Below are 25,093 nucleotides of genomic sequence, written 5' to 3' on the forward strand. Positions count from 1 at the left end.
CTAGTTTTCTTTTAGCATTTACGGATTATGGTTTACTCATGAAAGCTCCAAATTAAACGGTCTCTATTACACTGTCCTAACAACAACGTGGCTAACAACGGCTCTTGCAACCCTTAGTGGACAGGACCTTTCATAATTTCATGCAGACGGCGTGTCTGTCGCTCCGGATGGCGGAAAAATTTATCCAACACAAACTCAATCTCCTTGCGCGTGTGCAACGGTGGCCAGAGCGTCGTGATGGCAAAATGGCTGGAAAGAAACGATAGAAAAGAGGGTGACGTCAATGATGGCTTCTCCTTTTTTGGTCCCCCATTTCGGGGGCTGCATACCGATGGAACCGCATCGAATCGTAGGCCGAATTTTGCATCAGCTCCAGCATTTTCAGCTCGTGGTTGAACTGTTGCTCATACAGCACATTGTTTGCGTGATACCGTTGGCGACAAATGGCCGAGCTGAAAGCGAAACGGATTTGTTCAATCTTTCGATTCACACTACCCACAACAAACGCTTCATTTTTTAGGTACGCTTAGGGTACGACAATGCTTACTATGGAGGCTGTAGATTGGTGTAGCTGGGATGTAAACTTTCCTCCGAACGGTTCGGGGGGTTGGGTTTCTTTTTATCGCCCGACTTGCGCTTCGATTCACGGCGCTTTTTGCGCTGCTGGGAGCTGCTCCGATCCATTCGGTACGATGAATTTGAATGTGTTGCAGTGCAAAACAAATGGTTCTCTAGTTCCACACTACTATCATCGGTACGAAAGAAGTGCTGTTGCAGAATGCCAGCGCGCTGCTGCTTTTTTACGCCCTGTGCGTTACCCCTGGCGACGGATATGACGGCGATGAAACAAAATCGATTTATTTAGTTAATGTAGGTCAGCGAACAGGTATAAACAGAGCAACGTGTGGTGGCAGTGGGGGAGTCGGTTTGGGGTTCAAACTGTTTCTGATTGACGTGGGCAATTGCTTTCGTTTTCGCAGGGCTGCATTAGTTCTGCCATACCGACAGGATCAAGTTGCAGCATACAATGCTTTCGATTTTAATTGCTGATCGATTTTATACACCAACAACAGATTGCGGGCAGCGTACCGAGCGGATGGCGACTACAAGGCGAAATTCAAACAATTATTTTACAGTTGTATTGTAATATTTTTTCACAAAAATATGCGATTGGATTTGGTTTTGATTCTTCCATGCTTTGAGCGCACGTATGCTGCTTCTATTGATGGTCGATACTGGTTGATTATTTTTGGACCAATGGATCACAGCAAACACTGCCCAAGACACACGATGGAGTGGTTGTCGACAACGTTATGTAGAGAGCGGTGTGGTAGTTTGTTGTGGGCAGTATTTTTTTTAAACTTCTGTGCAACTCATCCTGACGATGTTCCGCAACGCTTTTCAGCATAGATTCGTGACAGTTTTCTCGAGCGCCGGAAGCAAACCATTGGCCATCTGGGATGTGCACACGAAAAACGGGCACTCGCGGCGGGTAACCGATGAAGATATCCGCTCCCTGGCCTTCGAACTGATCGGGGTGAATGTTGCGACCACGTACATGGTAGCACCGTGTGCACCATGTCCCTCGCTTTCGATAAAGCTCCCGTTTCTGGTGATGTTGGTTAAAAATATGAAAAAGTTCTTTTGCTTCGAGGTTCAGGTGAGCTGGTTTTTTAGTTTTTTTCTGATGTTTTCAGACAAAACATGATCATTGTCCCTCTTTTGCCTAGATCCTGGATGATAGACAATCGCTACGTCGGCTACGCTTTTCCAACTATCAGAGTGGAACACGCGTGGATAATTTCAGCTCCTGCATGCCCCTATCGTTGACCTGCAATTGGAACCACGTGCAGTTGAATTTGGCCGAGTTTATCAGGCGTGCGTACGGTACCAATTACGTCGAGACGGTTCGGCTGCAGATACATGCAAATGTGCGCATCAAGCGTATCTATTTCTGCGATCAGCTGTACACGAACGATGAAACACCGGCTGAGCTGCGACTTTTCCCACCGGTGCGCCCCAACCGGATGGTGCAGCTGAAGGCACAGCAGAAGCCGGCCGCAATCCCTCACGAACCGATCGAAACGGTACGGCCCCCGACCCCGGTGGATGCGGCGGACATTTCGAACATGTTGGAAAAGGAACTGGCCCCTGCCCAGTGCGCTGTTGGAACAGACGGTTAAATTTGGTCGTTGATTGGTGGATGGAAGAAGTTTTTTTACGCTAGAATTATACAGTTTTGTACATGATGGTTATCGGGTTAAAATTGTTCGTATAATGATTACAGATGGAGATTGATTGAAAATTCTTCAAAATTTGTAGAGTGTTACATCGATAAGGTAGGGAATAATTTCATGTATCTGAACTGCCTATCTTCATTCATTTAATTGTCGGGGCTTTAAACTCTTTTCAAACAAACACGTGGTTTTGTAAGCATGTCTGGCTTTGCCGCTATCACGTTGCTCGAGATGTTGGTTTCATTGCCCATGCAGCAAAAGTTCCTTACAATCTTCAACAATTGCATGTTGAAGAATCTGCAAAGAGATGACCTGCGTTGTTTTTGTCATCTTTTGATCTATTAATTCCAGAAAGAGTAAAATTTACTCTTGCCAAAAGTAGAACCCAATTAATTCCGACTAATTTTCTCTCTGTCGTTGAAAAGCGATCCCTACAGCAACCATGACCACAATGATGGGAGATAGACAAGAGGAGCTTTGTTTTTTAAATATATATTTTACTCCGATTTAATGGCAGCTCTAAAGTTGAATCCTTTTCGCATCACGCGCTATACAACTTGTCCCTACAGCTCATGAGGAAAAATAAATTTGAAAATTTGCACATTTTCCATGGCGTTGCTTTCCAATGCATAGCATTTGTTGCCAGATTTAGCCGCTTTGAACCGCGGCTGCCGGATTGCCGCTTTTCTCAAACGTCAAAATCGAGCCATGACTGTCAATTGGGATTGCGAATAATCGGCGGCCAACAGAATTACCAAACGACATTTTTGTGCTATTGTACAAAAACAACAGCATATTTTAAAACAGCCTTTATCAGGAAAATAGTTACAATCTATCTGATTACAACATTGCACAAATTTTTTACCAAAACTGCCATCAGCATTCATCCTGCGCGGAGCAAAAATTACGCGCCCATCAAACTGATGACAGCTGCTGTCAAACCTCATACACAGCCAAACTTTCAGCAAAATGTACAAGCAGGTATGGTAAAATGGTTAATAGTTTTGTGTTTTCTGCGTTTAGTTTAAGACCGTGAACGTAAATTATGGAAAGCAGAGAACTATAAAGTACGTAAGTAACAGTGGTGACAATCGTGTTGGTTGCTCGGACGCGAATAAAGAGCGTGAATATTAGCGCGTTGACGATAGGAGTTGTGTTGTGCTGTCTGGAAGCAAGCGGAGAAAAGTTTTCCGATCTACGCCGGATTACACTGATGGAGTTAATTTTTGCACAAAAATAGTAAACATGCAATTGTCCTTGTGCGGGGTGGAACGCAATCGAAAAAAAAACTTTAAAATCGTTCAAATTGAAAGGGAAAAAGACGCATCTTTATTATTGTGTGACGCTAGCGGAAAAGGGAAGGCAGCAGGTCGAGATGCAGACAGAAACATTGGATGCGCTGTGTGCGCGTTACCTAAAGATGGCGCTAGTGTGGCGACATCGGAATAGAAGCTGCGCTGTGATTGGCCGACTGGCAGGCTGGAGTGAAAATTGGTGAAAATGTGAAATTTCGTGAACAATTGTGCAGTTTGGAGTGAGCAGAGACGAAGAAAAATCACGCACGAGCCATTTACATTCGTTTGTGGCAGGTAAAATGCGGCGAGGATCGTTTGCGACTAAAAATTGACCCACGGCTTCGGCGCTCGATGGTTGTCAAAATGGCGACCGAGCGCAGCGACCAATCAGCGTCGAGCTTCTATCGGTGCCGTACACGGTCGGAATTTTCCCTTAGAATCGGGGCCTTCGCGTCATTCTCTGCAGAAGTGCGTCTTCTGTGAGCAAAGTCGGATCGAAAAGCTAGCATTTTAGCGGAGGGAGCCAGCAGCAAATCGAGCCTCCGTTTGGCTGGGAAAAAGGAAGAAAATTGCCACTATTTTGACATGTGTCAGGATGGGAATAAAGTGCAATAATAAGGTGACAACAATTTAGTGGCTTGGAAGGCAAATTAGCGTACCGCGTAGCCGGGGAAGATTAGTTATCGCGCGGGGAAGGTAGGTTTTTTCGCTCGCCATAGTTAATAATGCCCGTGTGGCAGAAAAGAGTGCGCTGTGTGTGCTTGCTGCTGCTGCTGCCGCTGGTTGCCCTGGCAGTGTTGGACTACTAGTGAGAGAGCGAAAAGTGAAGCGCTGCTGCTGGTCGTTTGGAAAATTCGTGTCTCCCAGGTGTGTTGTGCCTTTGTAAACTGCAGTTTGCACTGGGCAGGTTTGGTGAAAATGCATTTACGATACGGCAACGGAAGTGATGAGGAGCATGGGGCGGAAATAACCCTCCTACCCGCTGCATGTCTCAGCAATGTTGCAGTGAGAGGAGGACGCTTGGGCAAGTTTCGATGGGCCGCGAATGAGATTAGCGAAGAAGCAAACACGTAGGGTTATTCCGTTCGGAGTGAGAAAGGATTCGGTTATTTTGAAAGGTTTCAAATTTTGTACTGTAAAAAGCACATGTTGTCGCTAGGAGGTAATAGAATAGGCTAGATAATGGTAGCAGCGCGCGTCACAGAGCAAAATCTCTACCAAATAGCATTATCTTTATGTTCGACTTCTGTGCTACTTGCAGCTAAGCTGCATACATTCCCTGCCTGCGGACATCAATGTTTATGTCTTATTTGTTATGCTTTGTTTTTTTTTTTCTTTCTTACAGGCATTCGATGCGAGTGGTGTAAAACGAGAATAGAACCTAAAATCGATGTGCTTTGCGCTAAAATCGTTTTCTAATCGAGAAACACACGCTTCGTTCCGGAGACGACAGGAGGAAATAATCGAAGCATATAATCGCTCGGCGTCAGCTATAGCCCGGCTATGAACACTTTACCGATGCAAAGTTAAGGGAAACCAAGAAACCAAGAGAACAGCAGCAAGTTCGCCCGCGACAGTTTGCATCGAAAACGCACGCACGAGAACCACACACAAACTCACACAATGACGGGACGTCAGTCCAATGGGCCGGGCGGCAGCGCGTCCGTCGGCAAGCGGAGAGGCCGGCCCCCAAAGACGGCCACCATGGAGCGGCCCAAGAAGTTCCAGTACCATCTAATGAAGAAGCCGAAATATTTGTGCAAGGACGGGCAGGATGGCAGCAGCAGCACACCGTCGGCGTCCCGGGCCTCCTCGCCGCACGGAAGCGAAGAGAGCCGCCCCTCGACCTCCCGGAGAACGCCGGCCGCGAAGGGTACGAGAGGCCGAAAATCAACGCCGCGCGGCCGCCCGAGCGGTCGGGGACGCGGTGGACATAACAATTCGTCGGCAAGAAAAGGTAAGTGCGAGAGAAAATGGTCTTGGCTAGTTTTTTTTTTTTCGTTTGCGTATGCCCCAAAAACACACGCAGAATATGCTTCCTTTTCTTGCATCATCATAATCGCTCCAAAACACAACAGCAGCAGCGTACGCGAAACGGGTTTCCTTCTGTTTGTGCGCGGCGCGACGCCGTTGCGGCTGTGTGCGTGCGTGTGTACGTTTTCCCTCCATTTTTTCGCTCCCACGGCTGAACCTTCTTTTTGACAGTTGTTGGTTGTGTGGTTGTAGAGGGACGCAAAGGCGCAGAAAGAGAGGGGAAGAGAGAATGTAAGGGAAGGACGCGCAGTCCACCGTCTTGGATGGCGGGGAAACTTTGTTTTGATGAAATTCCCTTTTAAGTTACTTTTCTTTCTGGACGCCACTTGTCATCTTTTGTCTTTTTTTTTGTTGTTGTTATTGTTTTTGAAAAAAAAAAAAAATAAGAATAATGGAAAGAAAAAAACATGTAATGTTTGGTTTGTCTAAAAGTAAACATTTTTGATGGTCGTTTTGCTGTTCTACCACTCAAAATATTGGATTGCCAAAACGGTCTTTAGCCGAATTGCGTAATGCAAGAGAGAGAGAGTAAAAAAGCAAGAGGAAGAAGAAGAAGCAGAAAACTGATGCAATTTATTAAACTCTTTTGCTGCAGCTTACTCGTACCATGATTCGGAATATCATTACGGTTCCGACTTTGGCGACGACAGCGACAAGAGCGACCTCGACGATGACTATCTGCGCTCGCCGAGCGACTCGGACGACAGCCTCGGGCACGAGTCGGATAGCGATTTCTCGATGATCAGCTCGACCGGCGGGGCCGGCATTAATGGGGCGCTCTATCTGAAGGATCCGAGCCCCGACCCGATCTGGCTGCAGGAGCGCGAAGTGCCCCCGCTCGAGCTGCCGGAATCGTCACAGGATCTGCTAGTGCCTACGGACATCGTGCTCAAGTGCACGTCCATCTACGAAATCATCCGGCGCTTCCGGCACCAGGTCCGGCTGTCGCCGTTCCGCTTCGAGGACTTTTGTGCGGCGATCTGGAGCGAGGAGCAGAGCAGCTTGCTGACCGAGCTGCACATCATGCTGCTGAAGGGCATACTGCGCGAGGAGGACTCGCAGCAGACCCACTTCGGGCCGCTCGATCAGAAGGACAGCGTGAACATTGCGCTGTACCTGATCGACTTCATTACGTGGCCGGAGGTGCTGCGAAGCTACATCGAGAGCGACCCGAGCTTGGACCAGGCAGTGCTGCGGATTCTCTCCACCACCGAGTATCCGTACGTGCCGGCCGAGGATCGGCTGTACGTGCTGCAGTTTCTGACGGACCAGTTCCTGATAACGACCCAGGTGCGGGACGACGTGATGCAGGAGGCCATCCGGTACGACGACCACTGTCGCGTCTGCCATCGGGTGGGGGAGCTGCTGTGCTGTGAAACCTGTCCGGCCGTGTTCCATCTGGAGTGCGTCGAGCCGCCGCTGGTGGACGTGCCGAAAGGGGACTGGCAGTGCAATCTGTGCAAATCGCACAAAGTGTCCGGCGTCATTGACTGCATCTCGATGCAGGAAAAGCAGGGCCTGCTGTCGCGGCAGGAAATGCTCGGCTTCGATCGGCACGGGCGAAAGTATTGGTTCGTGGTGCGCCGCATCTTCGTGGAGAACGAGGACTCGTCGCAGGTGTGGTACTACAGCACGGTGAAGCAGTACGAGCTGCTGCTGTCGAAGCTGGATCCGGACGAGCTGGAGGCGGAGCTGTACCAGGAGCTGGATCAAAAGTATCGCGACGATATCGTGCGCCAGATGACGCTCACCGAAACGCTAACCAGCCAGCACAAGGGATCGAAGAAGTCGTACTTCGAGGTTGACAATCAGCGCGTCAGTAAGTTGCTGGACCACCAGCAGGACAGCAACAGGGAAGGCGCCAATGCGGCGGACACGGAGGAAGGGTCGGAAAACAAAGAGGCTGAGGAGGGTGCGGGTGAGAAGGGCGCGACCGGAGAGAACGGTACCGAACCGGGCAAAGAGCCGTCGGCATCGGATGAAGCCGCGGCAGCTGCGAAGGAAGAGGACGGCACGCAGCAGCTGAACGGCGGCGGAGGCAGCAAACATGTGACACGCTCGAAGACGGGATCGCTAACACCGCGAACGTTCAATTTGGATGAATTGAAAAAGAAAAATCCAAAGGATGAGTCTGCTGGCGGTGGTACTGCCGGCGGCGTTTCCTCCACCACGGCGGCACAGGATGGAATTGACCGTTTGACGAGACAGAAGGTAACGCAGCTATCCAACGGTACGCTCTACTTCAAGCTCGGCATGGAGAATGGGCACAAAAACTACGTCAACCAGTACGCCGTCCATCCGATCGCGCTGAACAAGCCGCAGCGCAACGAGGAGCGGGACAAGAAGCGGCACCTTTCGCACAAATTCTCCCTCACGCCGGTGTCGGAGTTTAAATGGCTTGGCGGTGGGCTGTACGCCACCCAGCAGCAAATCATCACGACCATCCGGCAGACGCTGCTCGCGCTGGAGCAGGCGGTCGCCACACCGTTCATGCATCACAACTGGAACCGGCTGCGGAAGGTGTGGATCAATGCGATCGGCGTGTGCACCCGGCCGAACGAGTTTGCCCGGGCGATGTGCATGATCCAGGCGTGTCTGCGCGGGGTGGTGTTCGCTAGCGTCTGGCACGAGCAGCTGGGCCACACGAAGATGTATCGCATCACGCTGGCGGAGCGGGAGGAAAAGAAGAAGCTGGAAAAGCGTGAAAAGCGCGAACGCGACGACGAGGAGGAGCGCAACCGGACGGCGATTAATTTCGTAAAATATTCGCTCGGGCTGAAGCACCAGGTGTGGAAGCAGAAGGGCGAAGAGTATCGCATCCACGGGCAGTGGGACTGGATTTGGATGGGAAACGGGCGCCGAAAGAAGACCGTCCCCGGGCGAACGACGAACGAGGCGGCCCACGTGGTGCTGCCAGTGCTGCATCCGGAAACGCAGCAGCGAAAGGTGCAAAAGCTGGACTGGCGGTCCTACGAAGCGCTGCAGAAGTGTCGCGCGATAAAGACGGAGCAGCAGCACCAGCCAGCGCTTGCTGCGGTCGATTATCTGACCGACATTGATTCGCTGAACGACAAGTTGCTGCAAAAGCTGCATCAAATTGAAACGTTCGCTGTGCCGCAGCAGTACAACACGGAGATTGATGTGTCGCGCGCACTGTCCACGCCCCAGGGACGCATCCTGTATCCCAAGGTGGGGCGCAAATGTCCCCTGCTGGAGGGGCTGCTGCAGCGGCGCATGAACCTGCGTGACGCGGAAGAGCAGCGCATCAAGCTGGCGAAGGAGCGGCAGGACGAAGGGCTGGGCGATGAGCCGGCCGTCGTGTCGAAGGACGCACCGACCGGCGGCAACACGACAGTCATAACGGTGCGTGTGCTACCGCCCAGTGAGTGCATCGAAAAGCAGCTGCAGCGTATCATCAGCAGTCGGGGTGGACAAGTGGCCGGCGCTAACCTTAAGCCGCACGTGACCGCATATCAGCAGCATCTCCGCAATCGACAGTACCGAGAGAAGCTGCAATCGTTGGTCAGCCAGACGCAGGAGCTGCGCGTGCAGTACCACTACGCCAATCGGAAGACGGCCCAGAACCGCTGCTACTCGATTGGATGCAGCATGGCTAACAGTCCTCCAACCATGGCTTGCTATTCGTCACTGTGTCGGCAGAAAGCAGCACTAAAGGCAAAGCTGTTTGCGCTGCTGAAGCAGATGCAGCTGCTGGAAATTCAGCACAACAGCACAGTACAGTCGGCGACCGCTGCTGGCGGAGCGGCCGCAGCAGCAGCAGCGGCCGCTGCGGCTCCTTCGAAATCCATCCTCGAGCAGAAGCTGACGGAAGCGAAGAAGGAAAGCTTTGAAAATTTGCTTACCAACTTTTCGGTCAATCTGTTCAAGTCGCTGAACGACGATTTGGAGCGATCGAGGCGCACGCTGGTGGAGTACGACGCCGAGCTGCTGGACAAACTGACCGCCGAAGTTGCACCAAAGCTGGAAGCTTCCGCTGAGGAAGGTGTCACGGTAAAGGAAGAGCCTGATATGCTGGCGAACGCCTCCTCCTCAGCCGCCGTGCTGGATTGTGCCGATGTGGTAAAGGAGGAGGTCGTGTGCAGCACCGAGGACAATGCGATGGATAGTACGGCCGCGATGCTGGACGTAACTACAACACCGACCGTCGAGGACGCGAAACCGATGGACGTGGACGAGGGTGACATTTCGGCCAGTGGCATTGCGCTGAACGAGAACTCAAACTCGAACTCGCTGGCGTCGGACGTATCGAACGGCGACGGCAGTCGCGTTACACGGGGCCGGGGCCGCTCGTCGCGGTTAGCGATGAAGGCCAGCGAAGAGGCGGCCATGGCAGCGGCAACGAGCGCGTCGAAAGACACGGGCTGCGCCACCGTTTCGCCAGTGAAGCCAAAGGAAGAGGAACTGCTGCCGGAGAAGAAGCTTGCGGTGCTGATTCCGGTCAGACCGAACCGTCGATTCGCACTGCCTTCGCGAAGCGTGAAAAAGGAAGAGGCGGAAGAGAAGGAAGAAGCACCGGACGGAAGCGTGCGCGTGTACTCCGTCAGCAGCACGAAGGGTCGAATTTATCTGAAGAAATCTCTTCCACCGGCGGTGAAACCGGCGACCGGTTCGGGCGCTGCCGGCGACGGTGGTGGCAAACCGAAAGCGGACACACGCATTCCCGTCCTGGGTAACGGTAAGCCACGGTACCCGGTGGTCAATTACTTCCGCACGAAGAAGGCAGGCGTATCGTCGATAATGGTGTTGCCGCGCGGTGAGCTTTTCAAGCTGGCCAAACACGGCGGCCGTCTACCGGTGTCCGGTTTTCATCATCTGGCCAAAACGAACACCTCCGTTTGGCCCTACCCGTGCTCGCGGCCACTGTTTAAAACGTGCTGGCTGTACCGCAGCGTCAACCTTACGTCGCTGTCCGCGGTAGGCTTGCAGTTGCGCATCCTTTGGACCTGCCTGCGGTGGGACGATATGGCCATGAAGCCGCTGACGGCGGATGGCAAACATCAGGTGACTACGGAATCGGAAATCATGTCGCTGGAGCTGCTTCGCCACCGGCATGTGGGAATGTTCAACGAGCGATTGCAGTATCTGCGCCGGAAGGTCGTCATTCCGCTGGAGTTGCCCAAAACGGTGCGAGGTAAGTTTATTGCGATTGTAGTTCTTTTCTGTCCAAACCGACCATTCACTAGTCATGTGTTAATGTGTATTGTGTGTACAAAAATTTAGCGGAGGTACAATCGATCCGCTCGGGGCTGCGTAAGCGTAAGCGTGCCGAATCGCCACAGCAAACCGAACCGCAGGTGTCGGAAGAATGGATCGACGAAGACAAGCTGGAGCTGTGGGAGATAAAGCTGTACGGCGAAAAGCAGGAGAAGCTTGCAGCCGCCTCCGCACAGCCGGTGACGCGGAACAGTACCGGCAAGCTGCCAGTGAACAACCGAATGGCGGCGGATTCCTCCTCCAGCGCGTCTCCCGGCGGAGCGCAGTCGAACAAATCGTCCGCCTCCGGCGGCAACAAAGCATCGCGCGACGAAATTAACGAAAAGATGGAACAACAGTTGCGGCTTCAGCGGGCAGCGCATAATCAAAAGCGAGCGATGGAATTGAAGCAAGGTTTGTTTGGCCTTTTTTTTTGGCGTTTGATTGCTAAGGCCACTTTACCAACGAGATTTTGCTGTTTTGTTCTTTACAGAAGGTAGCACCACTCCCAAACCGGCCGGAGTTATTCAACGCAAGATTTTGGTAAAGAATGCGGACGGTACTACAAAGATCATTCAGCAGAATGTGGCGGCTCCGTCCTCTAGTGGTCAGCAGCAAACTGCTACGACACCGAAACCGGATGGTCCACAGAAGGTTCAAATCATTCGTGGCCCTGATGGTAAGGTAAGCGTCCGTGGGCTGAATCCGGGCCAACAGCTGATACAAACTCCGGACGGCAAGCTGCACGTGCTAAGCAGCAATCCAAATTGTGAGTATATTGTGTTTTTACTCGCTACATACTGGCAGTTCTGGGAGAAAATGATGTTTATTTACTTCTCGGTGTTTCCCTTTGCGCAGCACCCAAGCAAATGATAACCAAGATAGCACAGAAGATCGTAAAGGTTGGCCCAACAGGGACGCCCAGCACTTCGGCGGCCACATCAACTGTTACCAGCGGGGACGCCAGCAATCCATCGACGCCGACGCAACACATACTGAACAAGGGAGTGCTGGTGCGTAATGCCACATCGACTCCCACGGCCGCTGCAACGCCGCAGCAACCAGTCAAACAGGTGGTCCAACGTCAGCTTTTGCAAAAGGTATGTATTAAGAGTAAACAGTGCGATTACGTGATGAACACTCGCAATATTTGAAAGTACGAGTGATTTCTTTAATTTTCTTACCGTTCTGTAACTTCAAGGTACAAACATCAAACGCGACAACAACCGTGCAGAACGTACAACAGATCGTATCGCCGGCAACGCAGAAAATAGTGATCAACAACCAGAGCGCGCTGCAGAAGGTTATTACCAGCAGCGGCCATCAGCAGCTGTTGGCCACCTCTACGCCGGTACAAAAAGTGGTAACATCGAACCTGCAGCAACTGCTACAGGGTACGCAGCATCAGGGCGGCCAGAAGGTGATCGTTGAACCGACGGCAGCAGCAGCGGCTGCAGCTGCAGCCGCAGCCACCACGAGCACGGCGCAGCCAACGCTACAAACCCAGAAGGTGCTGCTTGCAACAACACCCGGCCAGCCGACGGTCACCAAACAGATACTGATACAGAACGCGGGCAGCGCTGGCGGAACGCCGCAACAGATCATCATCAACCATGGCGGGCAGAAGATGGTGCAGCAAATAGTGGCCTCGCCTGGACAGCAGATCATGATCGGCGGGCAGCGAATCATCCTGAACAGTGGGCAGAAAATCGTGAGTAACACCCCATTACAGATCCAAACACAGCCGGCGGTTGTGTCGATGGCCGGTGGAGGCCAGCTGACGACAACCGGAACGGTGCAACAGATTCAAAAGGTGCAGCAGATCGTGACCGCTGCGCAGCCGACTATTGCGACAGCAACGATACAGCAGCAGCAACTACAGCAACAGCAACTACAGCAGCAACAACAGCAACAACAGCAGCAGCAACAGCAGCAACAGCAGCAGCAACAGCAGCAACAGCAGCAAATACAAATTCAGATCCAGCAACCTGCCAGTATGCAAACGATTGCCGCGGCGCCTCAGCAACCGCAGCAGACGGTGGTTATCAACCAGGCGCAAAGCCTTGCCCAGCAGCTTTCTAGTGGTAAACTACAGCTAGCTACTGTGGGCGGGCAGCAGGTATTGTTGCGGCCGATTAGCAATAATCAAGCACAGGTAGTTGCACATCTGAAGACACTTCCAAATGGTACTGCACAAATTATTCCCGTTGGTAATCTAACCGATCCTGCCCAGGCCCAGCAGCAGCAGTTGCAGCAGCAATTACAGCAGCAGCAGCAACAGCAACAGCAGCAGCAGCAGCAGCAGCAACAGCAACAACAATTGATTCAGCAACATCAAATTCTTCAGCCGGCTGTACAACAAGTAATGCAAACAACTTCGGACATCAATAACGTCGTTCTTCAGCAACAGCAGCAACAACAACAGCAGCAGCAGCAGCAGCAACAACAGCAGCAACAACAGCAACAACAACAGCAAATTAGCAACTCTGTGGAACAATCGCTATTGCAAGGACAGCCGCCAGGAACGGTCATCAAATGTGTTACGGCACAAGTTGTGCATACAGGCCAAGGGCCGCGCATTGTCCTGCAGGGATTGCAAGGCAGTGATTTTACGCCCCAGCAAACGGCACTGGTTCAACAGCAGGTCAAGCAGCAGCTGCTTCGAGGTAAGTGTGTGGTGTGCTAAACCATATGGAAAGCGTATTACTGTTAACATTGATGTATTAATATTTTCCTCTTTTCTCTCTCTCTCTCTTGCTATTTCTCCCACCTGCGCTCTTCAGTTCAAGAATCAAACGGTCGTCAAGGTGGTATGATTGGTCCAACGAAAATCTATCTCGCTATCCAGCCAGCACAGAACACGATGGCGACGGCCGGTACAGTTACCAGCCAGCCTCCGCCACTGACGCCCGTGCAGATAAAGCATGACGGAACAGGGACGCCGATACAGATACACCATCAAGTAAGTCGCTTTTAGGCTTCAAAAGCCCCACTTCCCACCCATTTCATGCTCTCTCGCCCGCCCTACTACCCTTTACGTCACACTGAATTGTTCTTACCTAATATTCGGGGTTAACATTTGCTAAACCAAAAAAGAAGAAGAGACCGACTGCGCGGTACACACAATGAGTTCAATCACACGGACATCATCAAGATGCTGCTGCTCGGCTGGAGAAGCAAGTATGTGTGGTGTTTGCAGATGGCATCTTAATGGGCCGCCAATCATGCCTAGATAGGCTAGAGGTTTTCCATGTGTATTTGTTAGTTCTACGTTATACTATTTTGACAAACCTTACTGGTATTAATAATTGTTCCCCCTGCCTGCCAACCCATGATGAACTCCCTTTTTTGCTCTGATTAAGTAATGAGACGATAGGACGAGAGCCGCGCGGCATTAAAACAGAGGGGGCGTGTGTTTGTTTTCTATGATTTGTTTGTGCAAGTTAACATTATTAGCAGAACGTCCAATGGTGACATGCGTGCAGCAAGTGCTAGGGAAATTTTTATGATTGTAAACTACTTGTTTTTTTTTAGATCGGTTTTAGTTTGTATAAATAAAATAGGACCTTTGACACGACGACCGGACGACGTTTTTAGGCTTGGCGAATAATTTAGTTCTGGAAATGGACATTATTGTGTTTCTTCAATGCAAAGGGAACATTCATTCCACGACCGTGGTGTTGCAATATAATATCAATAAGCTCTTCGCCCTTCTTCATTTCCACTAACAAGCATGGGTGGTCCTTTTATTCAATTTTGTTGTGGCGTTTGCGTAACACTCGAGCGAGCAACAATAACATTTCCAGTGAAGATGTTGGCTTTATTGCATGCTTACATGGTGGTTGATGATGATGTTGTGCATTGATTGATTTACCAGTAGTTTCGACAAAGACGACCAGTGCGGGGTTAGGTAATGTAGGCAAGGAATTTGTGTATTTTAATGGACAAAAAATGCAAGACTCGTGAAATAAGAATAACCAAACGACTACAACTCGTACCCTCGTAAGTAGGTTTTTTTTCTTATAGAAAAACTAACTAACTATTTTAGCACATTGTCAAACGATAATGGCTGTCACTGCGGCTTTGGGAGAATTTTTAAGCTGTTTTTGGACATCACAATCAGGCAGAAAACAGAACGATAACCTTACAGGAACTTAGGTTTACTTTGGAACGTTATAGCACGGAACGTTTCCATGTTGTGTGTGGCTATAAGCACATTAGCATAGCATGATAAGAGATCGAACCTACTTTTGGACTATAATCTACCTTGCCTTTCTATTATGGGCTAGCTTTCCGTGACTTTTTAGTAGTATTTGTTTTTGATTTACTCTGTGCGATTGTTATGAACGTCGAAGGGGGAGGTACAAATCTTCCACACTTCTAATTTCTAATTATTGTTAGTTTGATCGTGTATCGGCACAATTTCGGTTGTTGCAATGACTATTTTATTTGCAAGACATTATTTCCGAACAAATTTCTGGATGTTTGCGTGGTTAGTAGTAGGTGATGCCCCATACACACATAAATACTTCACCCAATGTGGAAGAAACATGTAAACATGACAACTCCCATTTGTGTTGTGGTATATAGATACCTAAAACACTCAATTTCCTAATTACATAATGCTTAGAGTATTAGACAGAGAGCAAATAACGCGCGAGACAGTGCGTTAAACCGTGTTGCGATAATAAGCAGGAATTAAATTCGACATATGGACGGTGTTCGATTCCCATCCGCAATACATCCCGCACCAGGGACTGAGTCTCCAGTTCCAAGTGGTAATCAATTAAATCAACCCACTGCTCTTCACTGGATCGAACAGCTAAGCATTGCATAGTTTCTTGTCGATTGGTAATGCACTTATCGGTTGTATTGTTGTTACGATCATTTGCACAATTCCTTTAATTAACACTGTGCATTCCTCACTGCATGTTCTATTCTATCTGTAATGCATTATGTTGTGGCTTCGAACGGAAGATGCAACGGGGGGATGTTCCAGTGCAGTGGCTTTTCTGTGATGCATTATTGCAACGACCAAAGCAATGCTCTGTTTTAGTTTCCTCCCTATAGAAACGTATAAGCACCGCATCGAACCAAGAGAACAATTTATGAGATTAAAGCGTTGTATGTACAAGATAGATATGTACCTTTTCCAACCATGAAGCACATCAACGAAGAGAAATGAAAAGTATTTAATTACCTTCAGTTTAAACACATTCCTTCAAATAGAAGTCATTGGTATTTTGCAACTGTATTCCTTACCAACATGTAACGTGTTTTTTGTTCTGTTTTGCAAAATATTATCACTTCAGAGCCAGAAGTAGTATATATGGGTATTTCTATACCATCAACATTATAAAGATACTAACACAGAACACAACTACTACCATAAGGAATGTCTTGCCTTTGTTTTAACGTTATACTAATTACGTGTCGGGCTTCGAGACCTATTATAATCAGTTTTGAATGGTTTATACTTTAGTTGTACGTACCGATTCGGTATTATCTTGCAAACGTCTCTCAGTGTTAATGGCAAATGAAACTGTATTTTGCTTGCCCCTCGTGCTCTGCTCTCTCTCCCTCTCACACACTCTCTTCAGTTATATATGAATATGTATTAACCTATGTAACCCCGAAGCTCAACATATTTTGTTGAAACTGTTCTGTTGAAACAGAACCAGAACCTCCTAAAGATATGCGCCCATTTAACATAACACAATTAAAAAAACACACAAGTTGTACATTGAGTCAAAGATAAACAAAGTAAGCTTAATCAATTTAAGCACACTGTACTGTAAATACTTCCTTTAACAATAAGAGTAAAGCGGGCGCTAATGGGTTTCTTTACGACATTTCTCATACTACATAACCGGAGCGCGCATTTTGTAAGTAATGAGCAAGAATGATGAGAGAGGAAATATTTGTAAGTTATCTATAATACACAAAATACGCTCAGCCGTGTGTGGTAGTGAAACGCGCGCGAATCCATTCTAGCAGAACGGCCAGTTGACTTCTCGGCGCAAGGTGGTAATGTAAGGGCGAATGTAGAATTTTTACACACGTGTGTTTTGAAAATCCGTGTTGTGTAAAAAGTTAGTAAGACATATAAACAAACAAACAAAAGAACAACATCAACAAAACCCGGTACAGTTTAACAAAACATAAATGATTTATGATTTTGCCTATTGTAAGAAGAAAAGGAGAGCAGTCGAGCGAAAACATAATTAAACCGAATTGATTACATATATGAATTCTAGAGGAGAACTAATCAATTGTCGAGAAAATACAAAAAAAAAAACAAAAACACAATGGTAATCAATAAAGAACAAAGAACGCTAATAAAAGTATATCTGACGAGCAAGATTAATAGAAAACAAACAAAAAAAAACTCTTAACTATGTTCCCGGTGTGTGCGTGTGTGTATGTGTGCGCGTATGTATGTGGGTGTGTCGTTCATGATCTCTACATGATGAATTTAGTATATTTGTTTCTATTGTTTATTCCTCTTCCTATTTCTATGTTGCACCAATTTTATCTATTGCTAAATTAGTTTGTGCTTCGTAGTAGAACCTTGGCAACATCTAAATCTTATATGTATTTTTACTTTAGTTGTACCAATCTTTTTAAAACCCGTATCTTCACGCCGCACACCGGTCTCCGAGCCAATACTAATAAATAAAAAAAACCCCACTACCCCAGCGATGTTGTTGGTTGTACAATCGTATAAGAACATATGGTAGCTAACAAGAACAACATGTTTTACCAAGAAAACTACACCCCTACCTTTAATCTCACTACTTACTACCATTAAGCGGAAAAGAGGGTAGTCGCGAAGTATGCGAAGAAAGGAAGCCACAAGCTGCAACTGAAGCAGGAATAATGTACGCAATTCTCCTTTATCCTTGTCTTTAGTGCGTTGGTTAGAATCGGTTATAAGAATATTATGCATACGTTAGGGCGACGGGATGTGTGAGGTGCGTTGTGTGTGTGTGTATGTATGTGTGTGCGCTGTGTCACGAAAGAGGACTAGTCGCGTTAGTAGGTGTCTTAATTGATAGAAGTCATGGCGGCAGCAGAGTCAAAGCGCCGGCTGGTACACGTGTTGACCAAAGACCAAAATCCAAGGAAAACGAACGATTGAATAACAGCGGGTGAAATAGAGATAACACAATGGCAATAGGCAATGTTGTTGGCGGGCAGGGTTTTTATTCTCTCTCTCTCTCTCGTCTCTCAGATCTTTCTACTACTGGCACACCGTTCCTGATTGTATCTTATTTTTCCACCATCCCCCCTTATTTTTTACCGCAAGGCTATTAAAGGCCCGCAGTGTGTAATGCTAAAAAGTAAAATGCAGCTAAAGTTATTATTCACTTCCTTCGGTACTTAAGCAAAGCAGAAAAGCGAAGAAATAAGAACGAATTTGAACACAAATTAAGTGGCCATAATATACACCTCTATCACACCACAGTTTGCAACTAACTTGAACCACATTTCCCACGATTTGTTTTTTTGCAGTGTGTGTTTTTAAATTTACTTTTCTTCTAAACCCCCATGGTGTTTTACTTTGTTTGTTTTTTTTTATGTTGGTGGCATTTGATATGGCTAATATTTTAATATTGCTTTTGTTTGTTTTGTTGTTACTTTCTGGTTTTATTATTATTTGTTTTTATTCTCCCAGTTTTAAGATTTATTTGGTTTTTTTTATTGTTTTTTATTTAACATTTCGCAAAAGAGTTCAAACATTATTATCAAAGCATTAAATTTCTTATTAAAGATTCATTTCTTTTGTAACATCCTTCGCCCCTCTCAGCCCAATTCTTCCCACCGCTACTCCCCCTCTCCCCGTTTTGCTCCTTCTTCTTCCTATGTGTGCGTGTCCGTGTGCTCGCTTTTTGATCGCAAATGAGAATCAGTACAAAGACCGGCAATAATAATAATAATATCAATAATAATAATAATGGCAACAGAAAGCGAATCTAACGATCCGAGGAAGAACAACCTCTGCATTTCCATCGATCTCCGACCCACCACCACCCCACCCACCCTCTCAATTGCTATCAGTTTAATTTGTCACGCGAAATCAAAATATTAAAAAAAAAGGATAAAGGAATTTTTCGAGATTACAAACCGCTGCTCTGTTGTAGGTTTAGATTTCACCCACTATTGAGATATAGAGAACGGCAACCGCAAATAATATAGGGCATTCTCGCTTCGAACGAACATTGAACGAATCTAAATGATCAGGATCAAGCACATATTATTCAAAGGGACAGTAATAGGTATGTTGAAGGAGAGGTCGTGTATGTTGATGTGATGTGGTGTACTCATCATCGACTCTGGAAGGTTCAATGGTTTTCCTGTTCCAAAACGTTCCATTTTTTATGTTTTCGTAGAGATGTTTTTAGTTCTTTTCATTTGTACCACTGATGTTAAATTTGGTTGTTTTCTTTCTAATGCATAAATTTGTAGCTCTGCACCTAATTTATTTTCATTTTCCGTTCATTGGCATTTTTACGCACCTCTCTAGCCAAAAACGGGTGTTACGATGGGAGAAGCTAAGAGGCGTTAGATCAATCACAATGCATAATAGTGGAATGAAGTTAAAGAATTAGCTTGAAACTCACGTGTAGCGTCGTAGATTTGTGAAGTGTATGTGATTTACTACATTTAGGATCATTTAGGGGATAGAAAAAGAAGCAGCTAGCAGGCAAGAATCGCCAGAAGCAATGCGTTTTAGTAAGGAAGGAAGGACTTAACTAATCATTTCCAATTGGCAAAGCTGTGGCTACCTTTCCATATTTTGTACACCTTTCAATTTCCGCACTTTGTCCTTTTAGCTGGATGCATATCTTCACCACAAACAAATTCCCTCTTGTGCAAGAAACTGCGCAAACTGAGCATGAGAATAACGTGAAGTATCATTACAGCAAAATGCACCAACTCTTATCTTCCTATTGCTCTGTCTGGTTCATTCACGTAAATTGATCATTATTGCTGCATTCGGCATTTTGCTGTTTTGTCCTCCCTCCCCCCCCCCTCTTCAATAGTAAATATCCTTCAACAAAGTTTTGGTCGGAGATCGGTGGAGTGTGCTGTGGTGGTGGTGGTGGTGACGACACCGGGATGGGATGATTGTGTGTTTGAACAAATGAAAGAAAAAGGTGTCTTCCTCGTTATCAAAAGTATCGCTCTGTTGGATGCTGCTGGCTGGCTGATGCCGCCGCCGTTGAAAGAATTTGGTTTGTAGATGATTCGATCATTTGCGATGAAATAAGCGAAACATGGGTGGTTCAACCTTGCCGAACTGAGGAACGGTGTTACTAATGCGGTCACAATTCGTTACCATCACCGCGTGTGGTCGTACGATTGCGTTTTGTTTTTTTTCTTTCTGTCTAACCTGTTCCAATAGGATAATGCGACGGAGGAAGGTGCTGAACTGGGCATGCAAGAAGCTGGCACTCTCCCCAACACTACAACGACGATACCTGCTGCTGTCGCTGTTCCGATGATTCAAGGAACAAACAACCCGAGCTCGGCCATCGATGACGGAAAGCCCCGGATCCTGTCGAACATCATCATCAATGGGGCCAACAATGCATCCGTGATAAACCCGCTGGTGAAGAAAGAGCTGATCCAAAAGGTCAGCAATAATCTGAACAAACAGCAGCAGCAGCAACAGCAAAAGATGCAGCAACAGAATGTGGTGCCGGCAGCAGAACCGGAAGCAACCGTTGTGGCAACATCGGTCGATGCTCCGCCGCAACAGGACGCAGCGGACGAGGCAAAGGAAAAGGAAGGAGACCTCGAGGAGAGCAACGAGGGAAAGGAATCGTTCGTAGTGACGTCGGATTACATTCAGCAGTGTAAGTTGTTCTTGTGTCCTTCCTACTGTGCCATCTATGTCGATATGCAGGATAATGAGACAAAACATGTGTGTTGTCCACCTTTTGTAGTGATCAATAATGCTCGCAAGCAGGGCAATAATCCGCCGGAGATCGAGGAAAAACTGCTGAACCTGCAGCGCTACCACGAGAAGAACACCAAGACGGAAGATCGGTCCGATCGTACGATTGCGCTGCAGCACAACTACAGCAACATGACCGGCAATCGGAGCGAATCGCACAGCAACAGCAGCCGCACGCGCAAACGTCCGACGCCGCGGGCCGAGGACGATGATGACGAGTGGCAGCTGGATACGCCGAAGCGTTCCCGTCCCTCAAAGAGCACCTCGTCCGCTGCCGGTGGTGGTGTAACTACTCACCTAAGCCCGGGAGGCAGCAGCCGGGAGAGAAAGCTATCCAACAACGAGACTCACGGCAGCGCCGCCGCCAGTTCGCCGAACAAACGGCGAGCAGGAGCTTCAAGCCATCAAACGCAGCACCAGTCACCAACAGCAACGATGATCGTGACATCTTCTGCTGAAGGTAAATCGGACTCTCCCTCGGCCGGACGCAATAGAAATGCGGAAAAGCGGAAGCAGCAGTCGTCTGCTGGCGCAAATTGTGATTCTTCGGGCACGGCTAATTCGCCCCAGCAGCACCAACAGAGCCCTCACCAGCGGCAGAGCAAATTACAGGTATGTTGTTCTCGTTTTAGCGCGTCTGGTTTGATGATGCAAACGAGTGTCCTTCTTCCAAGCAAGGAAGAGGGCTTGGCACGTTTTGCATCGTGTGAACATTCTTCCCACATAGAAGCTATTTTTGCTCCCACGTTCTTCCCCTTCTTTTGTCGCCGTTGTCCTGTTGATTTTTTCTTTCTCCCCAGCCTTGTTTTTAGCTATTGTTTACTCTGTAAGTTGCTGCGGTGTGTTGCAGCAAATGTTCATTTCTTTCCTCATTTCTGACTCCACGCCATGTCCCATAAACCGTGGAACCAGTTGCAGTTTGTCTTTTAAGCTTTATATCTTTATTTCATTATTTATTTATTATTATTACGATTACTAATTTGCCTGTGTCCCAGTCTTAGCATACGCAACACAAAAAAAAAAAAAATACCGAAAATAAAATCCTTATTTCTGTGTGTGATTGTTCTTTTGCGCTAGGCACAATTGAATCGTCACAAGGAACAGTTAAAGAAAGATATTCTCAAGAAACGATCTCATCTCGAAAAGGAATTGCAGGTACAGATACAAAAGGAACTCTCCGTCGAGCTGCAGTCGGCTTCCGGCACCACGAACATCCGGGCGGCATCAGCAGCAGCATCCGGCGGTGGTGGTAGAGTGATGGTGACCACAGCAGGCACTACTACTACGGCAGCTTCCCTCCAGCAGCAGGAGCAGCAGCATCAACAGCTTCAGTCGCCCTTAATGGCCGAGTCGAGCCTGACCAATGCGGACGAACACGAGGAGAGCGAAAAGCTGGTGCCGCCCGGTCGTGGAAGCTCGAAGCAAACGACGGATAAGAGTTCCTCCACAGCGTCTGCAACCACCACATCCAGAAGAAGGTAAGTGTACATGCTGCTGCTGCTCGTGAAAGCTTTTGCCGCGAAGAACTGTGTGCTTAATCGTTTCCTTCCAATTTGCACAGAACAATCGTTAGTGGTGCTAATGCCGCAACGAAAGAACCGACCGGAGCGGCGGCCTCCGCTAAACGGGGCCAGAAACATGCTACCCCAGCGGCAAAGTCCGGAAACGCTCGATCGTCGGGTGGCCGTGGTGCGGGACAGTCAAAGAGGGGTGGGAAAAAGAATAACAAAGCCCAAACGCATTGCATCTGCCAGACGCCGTACGATGATTCGAAGTAAGTTTGGGGCGCTGCAATGGGAATGTGTCATTGTATTGTGTCATTGGTGTATTAACATGTTTTGCGATTCTTTCGGTATCCGGTTGGCAGGTTCTACGTTGGGTGCGATCTGTGCAACAACTGGTTCCACGGCGACTGTGTCGGCATTAGCGAGGCAGAGTCGAAGAAGATCACTGAATACATCTGCAGTGAGTGTAAGCATGCCCGGGAAACGCAGGAACTGTACTGTCTCTGCCGTCAGCCTTACGACGAATCTCAGTAAGTAGTACCTCCTCATCCTACCCGACAGAAGAAGCTTGTGATCGTCGAGCTCAGTTGTGCAATTTCCGAATTATTTTAACCGCCGTTGGATCTTTTTTTTTTTTAAAGGTTTTACATTTGCTGTGATAAGTGCCAGGATTGGTTCCACGGCCGTTGCGTCGGTATTCTGCAGTGCGAGGCGAACAATATCGATGAGTATAGCTGCCCGAACTGCCACATGAACAATGCGATCAATTTCGCCAACATGAAGACGCTCAGTGCAAAGGAGTTTGAAAATTTGAAGAAGCTCATCAAACAGATACAGGTAAGAAAACATTTCCCGTTGGCTTCACGCTGTTTTTGAAGGGTTTGATGATGTGTTAATCCTTGTGTTTCAATTGTTCCTTTTTTGCAGCAACACAAAAGCGCCTGGCCATTTATGGAACCGGTCGATCCGAACGAGGCACCGGATTACTATCGTGTGATAAAGGAACCTATGGGTAAGTTGTTGTGTTTTACGTGATCTTGACGCAGTTTTTTTTAAATTCCATTAAACCGTTTTCCCCCACAGACCTGCAAAAGATTGAAGGTAAAATCGACAGCAAAGTGTATCAAACGCTGTCCGAGTTTATCGGCGACATGACGAAGATATTCGACAACTGCCGGTACTACAACCCGAAGGAGTCACCGTTCTTCCGGTGCGCCGAAAGTCTGGAATCGTTCTTCGTGCAGAAGATCAAACACTTCCGCGAGCATCTCATCGATCGAAACGATGATGTGGCGGACGTAGTGGCGGCGGCGGTGGCCGGCGGTAGTTCACTGTCACCCGTTGCCAGCCCACCGGAGGCATCTGCCGTGACCGCGATTGCGTAGTCTAGCAGCAACTCCATTCTGTACAACTATCTGCAGAATGGTTAGCTTATGCATGCGGTGTGAGAGAGGTTGCTAATTTTAACAGGTAGATTTTAGTTACTTTTTACCATTTAACCCCGGAATATTGTTGCGCCACACAGCAGCGGTAGTGGACACGCGGGCTTTTTTGGGGTAACACACACCAATCCCGGACCAACGGGAAGAAAAGAGAGAGAGAGTGAAAGTCAGCTTTTTTGCACGTAAATTTGTGCAATCTAATTACGGTAGCGCGTGACCCTGGCAAACGGTGTAGTAGTAGTGTATTTATTTGCAAATGTTAGGCGCATAAGTATGCGGTACGGAGGGCATGGGCCGGTCCCATACTGTATAGAGTAGTAGGCCGTGCGCCTCGAGTAGATTCAGCGTGTGTGATCTCGGACTGGACCGTGCCGCCCCGTCCCATGCGCATGTACAACACTTTAAGTTTGATCGTGGATCGATTGGAGAAGGAACTTTGCTTTGATTGACGCCACAGTAGGCGGAGAAGATACGTAAAGAATGTGACACACACACACACATTCGCTCTTGCAATAGTCAGTGAAAGAGAGAAGCTATCGTTTAGTTGTCCGATATTCATTAGTGTTTTTCCACCGAATATATAACTACATGAGAGGCAAATTTGTGCCAAGCGCATTGTAAATAGAGTGTGCAAAATCAACGAAGAGAAGCTAATAAGAAAAAGAGCACAGATATATATAGAGTTTGTATGATAGGAACAGGAGTTTTATGAAGAGAGTAGTATATTTTAATGTTTTTTTTTACTCTAGCTTTTGAACTCTTGCAGCACAATGGTAGCAATAACACGATTGTTCTATTTGAAATAGATAATTTAACTATTTAGTCATACATACACACACACACACACACACACAGGTAGTAGCCACTTAGCTATATTTACATTATTATTACTACTACTACTACTGCTCACCTAATTAGAGATATGTTACAACGAGCGAGAATATTCCAACAGAGGAGGGAAAACGGTTAGTTTACGGTGCGAAACCCTTTTTTCCGTGGTAGGATCGAGAATGGTGAAGTAGCAGCGCCTTTGTTTTTAAATCCCGAATGCAGAATTTGCCATGCCCAACCAACAATAATACGCGCACAAAACATGCAAAACGCGTTTTCTCGGTAGAGTTGCGGTAGAGCAAGGCATATGTGTGTACATACATATGTATAGTATTACATCTTACTAACTAAATCAGATTAATATGCGCTAATGTAATGATTTTATTGCTTTAGAGAGGATAAATATATATATATACTACAGCTAAGATTTACAAATTGCGCTACACTCCGTCGGATTTTTTGTGTACAGAGGGGAAGTTATTCCCCTTCCGCCGCTATATTGAAAATTCAATAAAAGTCCAAAATCGGGACATCGTTTTACGAAACACAATGTAATGGAGAGGATTAGGTT

At 47.6% G+C, this 25,093-nt stretch overlaps 3 protein-coding genes across 11 annotated transcripts; 2 read left to right on the forward strand and 1 right to left on the reverse strand.

The window, feature by feature from the left end:
* Positions 1–9: 9 nt before the first annotated feature.
* On the reverse strand, positions 10–776 carry LOC120893698. Its single transcript, XM_040295734.1, has 3 exons — positions 548–776; positions 330–452; positions 10–249 (listed from the first exon to the last, which is right to left on the reverse strand). The coding sequence occupies exons 1-3, from the start codon at positions 682–684 to the stop codon at positions 114–116; spliced, it is 396 nt and encodes a 131-aa protein (XP_040151668.1). The 5' UTR covers positions 685–776; the 3' UTR covers positions 10–113.
* Positions 777–911: 135 nt separating this feature from the next.
* On the forward strand, positions 912–2,350 carry LOC120893697 (cilia- and flagella-associated protein 20-like). Its single transcript, XM_040295733.1, has 2 exons — positions 912–1,660; positions 1,731–2,350. Exons 1-2 carry the CDS (start codon positions 1,385–1,387, stop codon positions 2,181–2,183), a joined length of 729 nt encoding a protein of 242 aa, XP_040151667.1. The 5' UTR covers positions 912–1,384; the 3' UTR covers positions 2,184–2,350.
* A 769-nt stretch (positions 2,351–3,119) lies between these two features.
* Positions 3,120–25,077, forward strand: LOC120896561 (nucleosome-remodeling factor subunit NURF301). 9 transcript variants are annotated; one of them, XM_040300770.1, is made up of 17 exons: positions 3,896–4,228; positions 4,878–5,489; positions 6,162–10,718; positions 10,808–11,194; positions 11,274–11,549; positions 11,639–11,880; positions 11,982–12,935; positions 13,014–13,446; positions 13,564–13,742; positions 20,190–20,643; positions 20,734–21,356; positions 21,822–22,222; positions 22,306–22,518; positions 22,612–22,779; positions 22,891–23,086; positions 23,177–23,261; positions 23,333–25,077. In XM_040300770.1, exons 2-17 carry the CDS (start codon positions 5,156–5,158, stop codon positions 23,632–23,634), a joined length of 9,804 nt encoding a protein of 3,267 aa, XP_040156704.1. In that variant the 5' UTR covers positions 3,896–4,228; positions 4,878–5,155; the 3' UTR covers positions 23,635–25,077. The 9 variants fall into 9 exon arrangements, with proteins under 9 accessions (XP_040156697.1, XP_040156698.1, XP_040156701.1 ...); XM_040300763.1 differs by lacking the exon at positions 3,896–4,228 and adding an exon at positions 3,120–3,218 and having other exon boundaries at positions 11,982–13,446; XM_040300764.1 differs by lacking the exon at positions 3,896–4,228 and adding an exon at positions 3,196–3,304 and having other exon boundaries at positions 11,982–13,446.
* The last annotated feature ends 16 nt before the right edge of the window (positions 25,078–25,093 follow it).

The sequence above is a fragment of the Anopheles arabiensis genome, chromosome 2 (genome assembly GCF_016920715.1).
Source record: "Anopheles arabiensis isolate DONGOLA chromosome 2, AaraD3, whole genome shotgun sequence".
In the NCBI taxonomy this organism is placed as follows: Eukaryota; Metazoa; Arthropoda; class Insecta; order Diptera; family Culicidae; genus Anopheles; species Anopheles arabiensis.

Excerpts from the sequence above, each read along its gene's own strand:
- LOC120893698 (XM_040295734.1), bottom strand. The coding sequence starts at position 684 with ATGGATCGGAGCAGCTCCCAGCAGCGCAAAAAGCGCCGTGAATCGAAG. Across the intron at positions 453-547 it reads ACCAATCTACAGCCTCCATA|CTCGGCCATTTGTCGCCAAC; the intron begins GTAAGCATTGTC and ends TTTCGCTTTCAG. Across the intron at positions 250-329 it reads GATTCGATGCGGTTCCATCG|CCATTTTGCCATCACGACGC; the intron begins GTATGCAGCCCC and ends GTTTCTTTCCAG.
- LOC120893697 (XM_040295733.1), top strand. The coding sequence starts at position 1,385 with ATGTTCCGCAACGCTTTTCAGCATAGATTCGTGACAGTTTTCTCGAGC. Across the intron at positions 1,661-1,730 it reads TCTTTTGCTTCGAGGTTCAG|ATCCTGGATGATAGACAATC; the intron begins GTGAGCTGGTTT and ends TCTTTTGCCTAG.
- LOC120896561 (XM_040300763.1), top strand. The coding sequence starts at position 5,156 with ATGACGGGACGTCAGTCCAATGGGCCGGGCGGCAGCGCGTCCGTCGGC. Across the intron at positions 20,644-20,733 it reads GTCGGATTACATTCAGCAGT|TGATCAATAATGCTCGCAAG; the intron begins GTAAGTTGTTCT and ends CACCTTTTGTAG. Across the intron at positions 22,780-22,890 it reads CAGCCTTACGACGAATCTCA|GTTTTACATTTGCTGTGATA; the intron begins GTAAGTAGTACC and ends TTTTTTTTAAAG.